The 14,307-nt window shown below is 38.0% G+C and overlaps 1 protein-coding gene across 1 annotated transcript in view; it reads right to left on the reverse strand.

Annotated features, from left to right (window-relative positions):
• Positions 1–13,182, reverse strand: part of LOC104533411 (DNA excision repair protein ERCC-6-like) — a gene marked incomplete at both ends in the record, with an annotated part of 34,958 nt that extends 21,776 nt beyond the window's left edge. The window contains 4 exons of the mRNA XM_010191762.1: positions 309–434; positions 7,950–8,673; positions 10,630–10,738; positions 13,062–13,182. Coding sequence (XP_010190064.1) covers positions 309–434; positions 7,950–8,673; positions 10,630–10,738; positions 13,062–13,182 — 1,080 coding nt within the window. The remainder of the gene's footprint in view (positions 1–308; positions 435–7,949; positions 8,674–10,629; positions 10,739–13,061) is intronic.
• Between the last annotated feature and the right edge of the window lie 1,125 nt (positions 13,183–14,307).

The raw sequence follows: 14,307 nt of genomic DNA on the forward strand, positions 1-14,307 counted from the left end.
GTCAAGAAGAGCTTCTCAATTCATCGTTTAGATAACACACATTCACAATATTCACATCAGCCAGTTATCATCTGTACTGTCACGTAACTACGTTTTGTCATTGTAATAAATTGTTTTCTTTGAAGTTTGATCCTGGGGCCTTTTGTAAAGAAATAATCCTACAGAAAGCACTGAAGTAAAGGTTGAAGCATCATTCACTGAAATAAAAGTTACAGCAAAAGGCATAGAGAAATCACCATGACAATTACTACTACTATTATTAGCAGCATAAAGTAGCATAATATTAAAATGAAGTATACATTGCATACTTAAAAAGCTTTTTGAAGAGAAATCCTGGTACTTTGAAACCCTCTTCAAATTCAGTGTCACTTTCTTCAGAAAGTTCCTCAGCTGTTTGGTGTTGTTTGTCCTTCAGACGTTCTTTTTGCCACCTCCTAGAGTGACACAAGGAGTTAACATTCAGTTATTGCACAAAAAAGACACTTATATGAAAACCACACTGGATTTTCAATCAGGTAAGAACCCAACAAAACCGCATTCTCTGATGTCATGATTTAAACAGCAATCCTTTGGGGGAGAGAATTATACAAGTGAATGCTCAAAATATCTGACATATTAAAAGGTACATGCAATTCTGACTATTTAGTTATAAGCCTTCAGAGTTTTATAGCTAGTTACAAATTTCTATAGACACAAATGCTAATATAATGGAATCAACAGTTTGCACCATCAAAAAAGTCTGGCTACATAAAATTCCTAAGCCTCAACAAAAAACCCCACAGAAATATAAATAAAGCTTAGGTACTTCAAAGCTATTTTATTAATTTAGCCGAATACTTAAATAACTTCTTTCACTTAGAGAAGTATGCAGCAGCGTATATAATCTTACACAGAAGACTCAGCTGGAAACATCAACATCCCTGGGGTGACATGCTCTAAACCTGTTAAGCAGTTAAGAGAATGAGTTATTTTTGATTTTGAAATTAAGAATGATCTGTGGTCTGCAGCCTAATCTTACCTGGACTCTAGGCAGCTTAGAGAATTATCTTCCTGTCACATCATTGCCCCCCCCCTCTTTCGAAAAAGTATCGAAGGATCTTCAACATCCAAGGAAATCATGGGCTTGTGTTTTAGTGGCCCAAAACCACTTAGGAATGGTAAGGTGTATGCTACTGCTAGCTGGGTACGTACCAACCGACCAACAGCACTTCACTGACAACTGGGGTTTTGCTGGACTGCAGGCACACTGAAAGTGGTGTACAAACTGACAAAATCCCTACAGCAAATGGCAAGCTACAGAAGAGATGAAACGCATCCTTGTGTCACTGTTCTAGCACAAAAGCAGCCATATTTCTTCTCATAATAAGGCTGAAGGAGAAGGAAACTGCATACTCTAGAAGTACCTGAAATACAAAACATGAAGACTACAATTGTTCAGGTCTCCAAGAACTATAAATAGCAGTAATGGGATAAAAAGCCAACGGAAGATTCAGACAAAAAATGAGTTAAGCCGCCTAGTACTGAAATCTATTGCATTAACTGACAAACAGCCTCCTGAGCGAGATGCTGGAAAACTGATCTGTCCAATCTTTTAACTCTACATTGAAGAAGCTCTGGAGAAGGCAGTCTCGAACAGCCCTGCAGTAACTGGATGGGGTAGGACTTAACAAGACACACTAAAAAACTAACCACGACAACACCATGCCGGACAGGTTCAGAGAGCCAGCTTCACTGGGATAGATTTTGATCTCTTAAGGCAGGAAGTCTTCAGAAGTAAAAATTATGATGGAGGGGAAAAGCAGCATACGCAGGGGAAAAAGAAACAAGATGGACAAAGAAAGTCTTCAGTTTTCTGAATAAAAACTGTTGAGTTGCTAATGTTTATTATGGGATTCTTATTTCGTTATATGAAATAATGTAGCAAAAAAGAACTTACTGAAAAAAAGCATAAAAAGCATCAACGTTTTCCCCACAAATACTTTTATATATCCATCCTTACACAGGAATGGAAATCTTTGAGTTAGACTGGCAGTCTGTTAAATGTTTGATTTAGGAAAATAACATTCGTGCTCTGGGATCCAGCAGGCAGAGATGATACATTCCAGAGGCACAGCATAAAGATGCATTTATTTTTGCTCAGTACTACCACATTGTGCTATTAGTCAATTATTCTCCTGATTTCTACAGAAAGATTCAAACCGACAGACACTGACAGTCACTGCTCCATGCTGTGTCATTGCTGGAACTGAGATATGCCTGAACTCGACTGTTTTATCTGACTGGGTTATGACAAGACTCGAACGAAGGAAGAAAACTCCCAGCCAACACTGGAGACTCGGTCTCCCTTGGGAAGAAACAGATTGCCCTCTAGTGTACACCAGAAAGACTGATCCAGAAACATTTCTGAAATGAGCTCACGGATGTCCAGGAATTTAGGCACTTCACCTCAACATAATTACTGTATTCTTGCAAGGAGTGTGATCCATGTTGGGATTTCTCTCCAATTTATTAGACAACTAGAAAATACCTATGTCTAGAATTTGAACTAATAAATCCTGTACTTAATTTTCCTAAAGATAAGTTTATTTTATAGACACTTTACCTGTTACTTTACTGAAGTGTGTAATAACACAAGTTGTAGCGCTGAAGGCTCTGGTACTTCATCTCTTCCAAAGATCTGGAAGCTTCTTTTGCCATCAATTATGAGTTTAAAGAAAAAGCTGCTACTTGTTGTTACCACTAACAACTTTCAAAGTTTGAAGCAGCTATTCAGTTTTTGAAAGGTTGTGAACTTAATTTCAGACTCTCTATTAAGATATTCTACACTAAAACTTCATTACTTAAAAAAAGGTAAACATGTAAATGGCCGATGCAATGGGAGGGCAACCACTGCTTGCTAGACCAGATCAGTCAGTTGGTCAGTCTGGTCTTCCACCTTTCCCCAGAAGTCAAACTTTGGATGGAGAAACAGCAGTAGCTCATAGCTGAGTTAACTACACAGTAACACATTACCATCAGGTCAATATGTTCCTTATGAACCTCAGTTAAACATCATTAGTATGCCTAAACAATCAGCAAATGCAGGTTTTGCTGTATTACCAGGGTCTGTTTAAAAGAAAAGCATGACCTTTGAGAAATGTATTTTATGTTGTCCATGCCCACCGACATAAATACAATTTTATCCTGAAAGTGCAGTATGAAAGCCATATATCATACAATTAAATCTTTCTCAGTATAAGAATGTATTCAGATACTAAGCCCATTTCCCACTTACTGCAATACCCTAGAAAGAAATTCTGACTCCAAAACAGTACTGAGCACAATTCGATTTGAAAAAAAACCCCCACAAATACAGTCAGGAATTGAGCTGAGTGTTTAATACAGTTTGCATTTGTGAATCACAGTAAGTTTTCTATTTTGGACAGCTAAGAATCCCTTACAGATTATTCCAATTTGCTAAATTGAAGCATTCCGCATTACTTTTCTGATCTAACTTTTTATGGTCTATACGGGTAGATTTACTTGGTACGTCCTAAGAGATCAAATACACGCAGTTAGTACCACAAATCTCTCTAAGTAAGTTAAGACTGATGTAGACAATTACACACTTGAGCTTAGAATGAAAGGTGTACTCAGCAAGTGAGCCAAAATACATCTCCATTTGTGTCTTGGCTTTGTCATTTTAAAGAGCAGTTAGGATGCTCTAAGAATGCATCTTTCAGGAAAGGTAACATTTAATCCTTTTTTAATTTATAACTTTGAAACATCAAAAGATTCAGTGACTCAGATACTTCAAAGAGAGCCAGCACATGAAAATGGATCCAATTGAGAAAACCAACCTATTTTTAAGTGAATTTTAATTTTTGTTTGACTCTTTGTATCAACTGCTTTGTGCACTGAGAGCCACAACTCCCAGCTACTCAGCTGCTTGGATGCCAGCTGTGAGACACAGAAAGCAGCAGCTTTCCTAGACTTGCCTCTGAGCACTTGACAGCAACTGAAGAATTCCAACAACTGTACTCCACAAACCACACAGAATACACAAAAAACCACAGATACGGCATTTATCTCCCATAACATGACATGCAATTCCCTTCTTAAAGCAACAGGCAGATACACACTGACAACTGCAAGAGGAAGAGTTACCGTAAGAGTGCCAATTTTTTGTTTCATTTTGACTCTACGCTATCACCTTATGCAGGTACTGTATTAGTGATGTCAATAACGTAGCACATTAACTACATATACTATAAGCAGCAAAAATTACTTGGTTATACTTATGCTTTGCATTTAAATACATGCAAAGGAAAACTTTAATATGCCAAATAAAAAACCTCTTGCTAAGTTGCAGTTTCAACATCTGCAGAGTCTTGAAAATAATACAAGAAAACGATGCAGCAGTTTTGCTGCTCAGAACACAGAAAAGGTTTATTCCTGATGCATTTATTATGCATACGAGGTTACTTTTATTTTGTGATTCTAGGCAAAAGAAGTTGAAAAGAACTGCATTTTCACTTATTCCATAGTTGTCAAAGAAACTGTCTCTGCCATGACCTGGCCATTCCACCAAGCAAGAGGCAACAGGTTAAGATTCCACCAGCAGCAATCTTGAACATTTTGAGGCCAAGATCGTCACTGTTGAATACGGCAAAATGTCACTCGATAACGTACCTGAGGATGGGGATCAAGTCTCTGGGATCTTCAGCACCAGCCAAGAGACTGATTAACTAATTCCCTAGGTTCGGCTGCTAATGGGGACAGTTTGGAGTGATGATATGCTACTTTTCACTGACTCTTAAACTTTTAGTTAGATGGTAACCTACTTATTTACCTAACTCTCCATAACCTTGATGCTTCCTTGCTACTGTTCATTTTTCTTGCAAGCCATGATTCACCTTTGATGTTAACCTTTTCAGAACAGAAGATTTTCCCCCTCTGTGTCTGCACAGCAACACAGCTCCAGTAACAGTAACTGGAGAAAGGCAAGACGCACACAAGGGGAAAGAACTGAAATCTGTGATAGTGTGAGCTGAATCCTGCATAGCTAACTTTTACTTTTCACATTCCCCTGGGCACATCTTGCTTTGACGGACCGGGCTGACCACTGCAAACAGCCTTCAGAAGGAAGGGCAAGAGCCAGAAGGAAAGAGCCGGGTGCTCTCCCACTAGCCACGTTTATGGCAGATAACATCAGCTCCTGTGCTGAAAACAGACTTGTTCTAGAGATGCTTTGCAGTCCCACAGTTAGCTAATTATCATGCTTTAACAACATCACAGCATTTTCCCCTTGACACAGCCCAATCTCTTCAAGTCCCATCTCTGAAAAGTTTTAATGTAAAGTAAACTCATTTTCAATCTTTAAGAGTGTAGGATTGTATTCGGTGCCAAGCACAAGACTGGATGTTTGGAAGACTAAAGCTATCCTAGAGGATTTTCCCTTGCCTTTCTCAGGGGTAAAACGTACCATAATCTCACCCATTCGTTAGCATTCAAAAGTAAAACTGACACGAAACAAGACATAAATGGAAGCAAATGACAGCATTTCTATAGCATTCTTAATATGTTTCTTAATTCACTACATTTTATTTTCTCGTGGCATTTCCCATAATGAAGATTACCTGGGAGTGTCAACATAAAAACGTCAATGTGGACAGCTGCAGCTTAACAGCCACAATAACCGTAGCTATGAAATTTTTAAGAGATGTAGTGTTTTGGTAGCAATTACAGTTATTGATATTTCTAAAATTCATTAAGGCTTTTATTGTAGCTCCAGTAACCAAAAGAAATGTAGTCTACGATATGACTTTGCTAAGGATAAATTGTCACAATCTTAACGTTATTAAAAAACGTGTTTGAATGAATTCAAACTGTAAGTCATATTAAAACTTTCAATCAAAATAAATTACTCTTGATGAAAACTGAATTAAAAATGATTTAATATTGGTCTAATTTAAACGTGACGAGTACAGTTCTATTCAATAAAATAGTAAATATTTTACCAATTAAGTACAATTAATTTTTGTCAATGCATCCAATCAAAAAACATTTCTTTTTGACCTTTTGGACACTGTTCAGATTAGCCTCTTGCTGAAATCTTCTGTTCAAGAGCAATAAACTATGCTTTAACTTTGAAAAGCAGCATCCTGGGATTGCAAACCTACTGCCTCATATCAGCTCCTAACCTGGGATGTGAGAGTGAAGTTGGGCTCTTCCTACCTGAGGCTTTGTTACCAGTACTTCTATAACCATGAGCATCTCTGCCATCAGAAGAGACCTCTTCCTCCACAGTAACTCAGACTCTCAGCACAGGAAGAGATGGTGTTTATACCTCTACTTCTTGACCCCTTCTCTGATACAACTCCATTTAAATCTGTAAGATTTTTCTATTTCCATAGAAGAAGAATTCCAACTCCTAAGAATTATCAAAGTTCCTATGCTAGGCTTTTTCATCCTTCACTATCTAATAGCTATTTTTCCTTTCACTCTTGAGTAGCCGTTTTCAAGTTGGAACTCTTGATTTTCTAGAGGATTGTAAAGCTACTTGAAGGACATTCACTAAAGGGAATTAATTAAAAGTAAGCACGCTATCAACAAGCTGAAGTTCATTATATGGAGCTCAACACTGATACTAGAAAAGAGACAACATCCCAATGGTTAGAGAACAATTAAAACCAACCAACTACCTTAGTGATGCTGTTCTTTCGAGCCCCAGTATGTGCAGAAACGTCTCTTAACTTCACTGGCATGTCTAGTTAGCATTTTAACAGCTGAATAAAATACATGTCATTTCCTTGCCCCTTCAAAATGTTTTCCAGGCAGTTGTGAAAAGATCACCACTGGTCAGTCTTTTTGTTAGGAGCTCAACAGCTAAGATACAGCAAACGTCTCAACAATACATTGTAGCTACAGAGACCATTAGCACCCAAGTTATACAAACTTCATAAATCACAGATTAGCACAAGGCGTTGCAGCTGATGTTTTCAAAAATACCTTGTGTTCTTAGCTGTATTTCCCCACCTAACACACTAGTTTATTTAACAGAAGATGCTCATACTCCTTAGAAACCTTAACTCGGTTTACAACATTACATGTGTTTACATCACAGCAACAGAAAACACCAGTACTATCACCACTGCCACTATCTCTTTAGGTAAGGATGCTTTTACCCTCACTCTCATCACAAACAGAGAGGAAAATCACTGTCAAACGGAGTAGCTCTTTTTTGACTTGACTAACAGCAGTATAAATGGCCTGTTTGTATTGCTTATGTCTTCTCATATAAGTTATGCAAGAGGTATCATATGCTAACAATCAAATAACACAGATATTGTCCTTTCCAGTATAATCTTTTTACAAGTTTAAATTTGAAAGATCCTTTTAATATTGATTTTCAAATAAACCTGTTAGCCATATAAACTATAAGTAATTGCCTCAGATTTCAACAAACTGACAGATTCTACAAATATAGCATGGAAGTATAATTCATTCAAAGAATTTCTTTAGGACTAGTAAAGTATTTACAGCTGAAAACTAAGCACCATCCCAAACCCCAGATTTCTCTCACTGGAAAGTGCCATCACTCTGTCTGCTCTGGAATTTTGCCTGTCAAACAGAAGATATCATATTTTAGTGGTTTTTTTGAAAGGCAGGTATATAATCTACAGACAAAAGCAGTACTAGAGATGCCAAATAATATGATCTTTTACGTATACAATTCTGGGCACATTCACAGTTCTGCAAATAATACACACACGCTCTGAAACACAAACAGCTCATTAGTGAGGGACCTACACCAATCAAAAAATCTAACAGCAAAGCCCTTGTCAGTGAGAGGTATGTCTGTTTCCTTTTGAAGGTTACTATCACTCTGACTCTCTTTTCCTTACTTTGATTCCCGGCAGTGCATTTCACATCTGTTAACATTACTAATAACAATGTCTAGGACTAACCTTACTCTCTGTTTATAATAGTCTTCATCTCCATCATCTCTCCATCTCTTTACTTTGCGCTTCCCCAGCATCTGCTCTTCTTCCTCAGAGCTTGGAAAGAAGTCAGCATCCTCTTCAGCTTCTTTAAGATCTCTCTTCACCACATATTTTCTTTTTCTCGACAACTTCCTGAGTTCATAATCAGAATCATTCTCAGCATGACAAGATGCCTGCTCTTCCTCTTCCACTGCTTCTGGATCAAAGAGCTCTTCGTCAGGTACATACTCAGACTCTTCACTATCATCCTCCTGTCCATGCCTGCTCTTCTTAGTCTCAAAATACTTCTTTTCTTTTGGAATTGTTGCCTTTGACTGAATCTGAAGGGCATGCTTCCGAAGTTTTCTCATGTTTTTTTTTAAGCGCTTATCCGTTTTTGACAGGGCTTTACCCTTTTTTTCTTTTGTTGTAGATGCAGGAGCTACGCACTGAACATTTTTGGCTTGCGCTTTCTTCTTTGCTCCTTTGCGAAGAGATAACTTCTTTCTTTCAGATGACAGCTTAGCTTGGTCTGCTAAGTACTTCTCAAAATCAGATGCCTCATTGAGCATTAATCGTTGTGTCTTCCTCTCTGGCTTCTGAGGTATTTTAGTTCCAAATGGAGTCATCTGGCCTGTACGAACAAGCTCTTCCCACTCTGTTTCCTGAACAGGCATAAGCATACTGCCAAGACATGATGGACCAGGTTCTACAACAAAAATCAGAACATCCAGCACGCCTTTAACATCTGCTGAATAACTCAAACACAGTAACAAGGGTGTTCTGTTTCACCATCCCCCATTTTTATATACATTCAGTCCAGTTGTTATATACAACTTGTAAGGCCAAATGATCATCACACAAAATATTTGAAGTTCAAAAACCGCAAAACCCAACAGAAGGCCAAAAAAAGTTAGACTTTTACTTCAAACTACTTCTCAAGTGTCGCATAGGAAACATCACACAAACGATCAAAATGCAAATGCTTAAGCACACAGCAGCCCAAACAGCCATAAAATTACAGTCCCCCATGGCACACCAACTCCGATGTGCTCCCTATGCTGTCAATTCAACCCATGTCACCATGTTCAGTGCAAGAAACCCTTAATGTTGTCCATTTCTATTTTATTATTGATTTTTCAGTTCTATTAGTAAGCTTGAAATGTGACATTCCCATTACCATACCTGACATTCCCATCACCATACCAGGTCAGACACAAAACTTTAAAAACATAAGACTGTCTTCCCATATGCCTCAAAAAAGCCAAAACCAAACAAACCAAAACAACAGAATGAAAACAAATCCATCTTCCTACTCTACAACACTGTGAGGATTACAACATTAAAAGTCAGATTGGCTGCACAGAATGCTGCCATAGAAGAGCACACACAGTTACTACACATATAAACAATCCACAATTGGTGTTGGAAGCCAAAGAGGAGGAAAAAGTCCTTGAATTCAGGAAGATGAAGAGGAACTAGGTGATCTTTAAGGCCTCTTCCAGTCCAATCCATTCTATGATTCCATTACTCTAATTCCAGCCTGAAATATATTTTTAGGGTTCACAATTTCAAAATAGCTGTAGCAGAACTGTCAGCATGACACGCTACTACACATGGCCCCATTTAAAGCACGGTATTTATCACCAAAAACATGTTTAACAAGTAACGATGATGCGTCAGGCATGAAACTCCTCCCTCTCCACCCCCTCAGTTTCCCAAACTGCTGGAACTGCTCAACTCCATTTCTTCTGCCTTGGGCTTTATTTACTGCCTTGTTACACTTCACCACACTGAGTGCTTGCGTTTTACTGCATGAACCTATTCAAAGAAAAAAGGATTAAAGACGCTTTTCTACTAAGAAAAATTCACTGAGGCTTTGACTCCTGTAAGTTTTGTTGAATGAGGAGAGAAGCATGAAGTCAGTGAGGTGCAGAATCCACTCCAGCCACATCTGGAATGGACAAATGGCGCAAAGAGTTTACACCTCTGCAAACAGCAATATAACCCAAAGGTGATATGTGGATGTCAGTGGGGTCCAAACTTGTCCTGCAGAGTACTGCAGATTAGTGACTGTGGTCGAGACACAGCCAAGCTGGTGTTACAAAGTACAAGCTCAGTTTGCAGACAGCAGTGAGAAAGCATACCTAGTGCAAAGCAGAACATTTGTTCTCTCAGTGTTTTCAAGAAGCCTACTTAAAAAAATAATAATAATAAAAAAAAAATCACAGTGCAGTCTGAAAGACAGAAGCACTTCCCCCCTCAATTTCTAGTGATACTTCCCAACAGTAAGGAAAACCAATTTTGTTAATGCTGATTGATAGCTTCCAGCATATAAAATGTAATTCAATCATGATGTTAGTCATCTTTATCAAATTAGCTGTGAAAAAATGTTCAGATTTCCAATTTATTAAGCCCAATACTCTAATGTGCCTCAGCCATCCCTACTGAGTTGAACACAGATTAACAACCATTTTTGAAAACTTCCCACATGAATACGCCAAGATCTGCAATTCTGCAGGTGCACAGAATAAGCATTCTTCACTCTCCTTGAAGGCAAACCACTGAAATTTATTTCCTTACTGGCAAAGACCTTGCAAACTAGCTTCGAACAAAAAGAGGTATTTCAGCAAAGTAGAACAGAACTTTCAGCCTTTTCCCGTACCTTCATCATCCTCAAATTCTATCTCATGTACTTTATCAAGAGCCTCTGTTCCACCAATAATTGCTTGGAGACGCTTTTGCTTCGCTTTGATCTTCTTTAGCTGTTGCTCCTGGAATGACAAGCAGATACGTAGTTTAATTTTTAATCCAGTTCATAAAATTGCTATCCTTGTAAACGAGACTTCAATGGCTGTATTTTGAAGTATCTTCCACGAGAATCTCACATTCCAATGTTCACAGTACCCCACTTGAAACAAAAAAGTGCAAAAAACATCACCAAAATACCTGTAGGGCTCCGACCCACAGAACACACACAGTTTTGTGTAAGCAATCATGATACACATACAGCAAGATCCAACTGTTTATACACACAAATTTCACAGGCACGTTGTGGATTTTTATGTACAACTTCTGAGGTAATTTTATGAATGTGTTGGTTCTGGCGAAGGAAGCCCATCAAGCAGATCAGTGAGGTACACAGAGAACACCAAGATTCGTTTCTGATTTGAAAGACCGGGTTAATGGTTACTAAGCCACTAAAACCACCTGTAAGATTTATTTATCAACCCAGAAATTCTGGAATGTTTGGTTAGAAAGAAACTGAAATTACACAGCAGTCCATCATCCCAATGTACGTTTATACACAGCTCATTGAGGAGTGGTCACACCGGATTTAACAGCAAGAACTACAAAGTGAAATTACTTTAAAAATAAGTGAAAAAAATCAACAGTAGAGAGGCTCTAACAAGTACAGTTCACTACTGCCACGAAAAGAATTTGCAGGCAGCTCTTCCGTTACACCTTTTCTCTGACTGTGATATCCTCAACTCTGTATTTACTGGTGATGCTGTGATTCCTTGGTGTTGCCAACTTTCATTTATGAAACAAGAAATTCCAAACAGTAAAACAAAGACATAGGCAATGTAGCTTTCCACATTTGTAACTCCACTCTTGGGAAGTATTTCCTTACCTAGAAAAGCACATACTTCACTAAAAATCAAGTTGATGACTAAATGAGCAATTTTTTTCTTTGTTTCTGTTGAAGAACAGTTCACTAGCCTGCTTATGTCTTCACATAGCACATTTCAAACCACAAAAGGTAAATATATAGATGTACTTTACAATATATTATCTTCTGTGTATGCACTTTTATCCTTGCCACCAAAGTACTTTGTATAATAAAACACTCCCTGTATGACAGCTCTATGGAAATAGCTGTCTTGTACCAGTCATTAATTTCCCATCTGTCTCAATAAGGGAAGAATTAAGTCTTCTTTAACAATTTTTTTAAATATGACAAAAGGAAGAGTACTAAAAGAGACTTCTCCATGCAAAAAGTAGCTCAAGACCAGCTCTAAATACACTGCCTGCCTCCGTACAGCCTCCAAAACACTCTTGAGGTTATTAGGACCACTTTTACAGATTGTAGTCCTTATACAGGGATTTATTCTTACACTTCAAGGACTGTTAGAGATGACTAACAATGATCTCCCAACGAGGTTTCAACTTCCCCTTGCAATTAACACTTGCATAAACTGCTTTAAGTAATACACAAACAAGCAAAATACAGTGTCAATTACATGATCACTCTAGTGGTAAGTCTGGTTTAATCTATTTCTTCCCACTACTTCCAGCTACTTGTTCCTAGTCCTGTGCCACTGTTCAATACCAGCCCCCTCACTCTCTTAACTGGCCAAATTGTGAGCAGTGTGATCCCAGTTGCTGAAATGATCAAAGTTAACAAACAAACGACTGAATGAGTCAGTGGCAAACGGCCTGAGACTGGGCAGAGGTGTCTGAGGGCAAAGGACAGTAAATTTTTTTCAGTCAGGTTTATCATTAGAGAAAATATTAGGGTGCATTTCCATCAGACAGTGAGCTGATCTAAGTGCTACATTCCTGACCACGAGAAGTTTCCCTTTTCTCCAATCTCCTCCCTATTCATAGCTGCATAGGCCCACTGTTTACATTACCTTTACACCTGCTAGATTGCTCTACAAGCTCCTTTAACTTCCTACTCTGGCAGGAGAAAGCTGGAGCACTTTCTGCTAAATCAGTGAGTTAAAATGGCTCACAGCAAGGAATGATGTGTACTGGTCCAAGAAAGATACAGACAACGAGAGAGCATTAAGAAAAGGAAGGTAGGGAATGAAAACCATGAGAGCTGAGATTCCAGTTAACCATTGAATTGTGCCCTATCAATGCTTTGCTAATTCTCCAAATACTACTGGGAGGGAAAGCTCTCACTTTCATGTCTTTAAATTAGTTGTTTACATTTTTGGTAGAAAATTCAACCATTTAAGAGGGAAGGTACAGAAACTGCAGGCTAACTCTGTACTAAATAATTAGGCAAGAATTGTATCCCAGAATCCAAACCTTGAGCCAAAGTACAAGCGAAGTACAGCCAGCGGGAAATTAATGCAATCCAATCACCTTGTTATATTTTTGCCGTTTTACAGAATCTAGTTTTCTGTTTATATCTTTGCTGTCAGCAGCTTGAGGTGAAAGTTGCTCAATAATTTTATTTATTTGTTTCAAAGATGTTGTGCATGATCTGAAAAAAATAAAAAGATGACAAAGTACCAGTCAACTCTAGGAAGAAAAACAGCACATTCTCAATTCAAAAACTTCAGGGTAAGATTTAAAGAGGTCTAAAGTTAATTTTCTCAATAAGCATCTTACCTGTAAACAACACTGGAAATACTAAACACTTGAAGTTTCACATCATAAAATAATTCTAAACAAAATCTTGCTAAACGATATTTTGCTAATAAAATTCTAAAGACAAGGAAACTGAACAAACCACTGCAACATTTAGTGCTCAAAAGTTACAAGTCTGGTGATGATAATAAGCAAGGGACAGTGCTTGCTTTTATTATTCAAGGTAAACAAAACGCAAACCAAATATCTAAATGAAAAACCCCATGTTTTCATTTCCTAAAACTGTTTTAATCGTTTCATGCCATTATGTAAGGAAGCCTGTTTCTTTTACATATACAATTTCTTTTACACAAAGAATAGATTACAAGATACAAATACAGTTTGAGGAAGACAGGCTAGCTCAAAGAATTAACAGCACATCAACATCAAACATTTTTTTTTCAAATGCACTAACATTTTTCATGTTCCCATATACAATATGAAATTCAGGTTGAACCACATACCATAACCAGTTTCTGCTGTTGATTTTGCTTGCAAGAAAGGAGGCATCACTCCATGGTCAGAAGCAGAAATCTAGCTTTGTTGTTTCAAACAGCAGAGTATTTCATAAGGAGACACAAATTACCATCTCAAAGCATTATGAAAAATATCCAAAAAACCCTCTTTACATCTGCACAGCAGCCATTATTCCCCTTACATGCCATGAAAAGCACTACAGAAATCTTCTCAACTCTCAGGAAAAATTGTTGGGCCAGTGTTTCAAACAGCAGAGTATTTCATAAAGAGACACAAATTACCATCTCAAAGCATTACGAAAAATATCCAAAAAACCCTCTTTACACCTGCACAGCAGCCATTATTCTCCTTACATGCCATGAAAAGCACTACAGAAGACTTCTCAACTCTCAGGAAAAATTGTTGGGCCACATTTCTCTCCAGCTCTAATCTAAATTCTGCCACTGTTCTTCTAGGAGATGTATGGATGAGGGGATTGAGTGCTCCCACAGTAAGTTTGCAG

This window comes from Mesitornis unicolor, unplaced genomic scaffold (assembly GCF_000695765.1).
Source record: "Mesitornis unicolor isolate BGI_N332 unplaced genomic scaffold, ASM69576v1 scaffold8309, whole genome shotgun sequence".
In the NCBI taxonomy this organism is placed as follows: Eukaryota; Metazoa; Chordata; class Aves; order Mesitornithiformes; family Mesitornithidae; genus Mesitornis; species Mesitornis unicolor.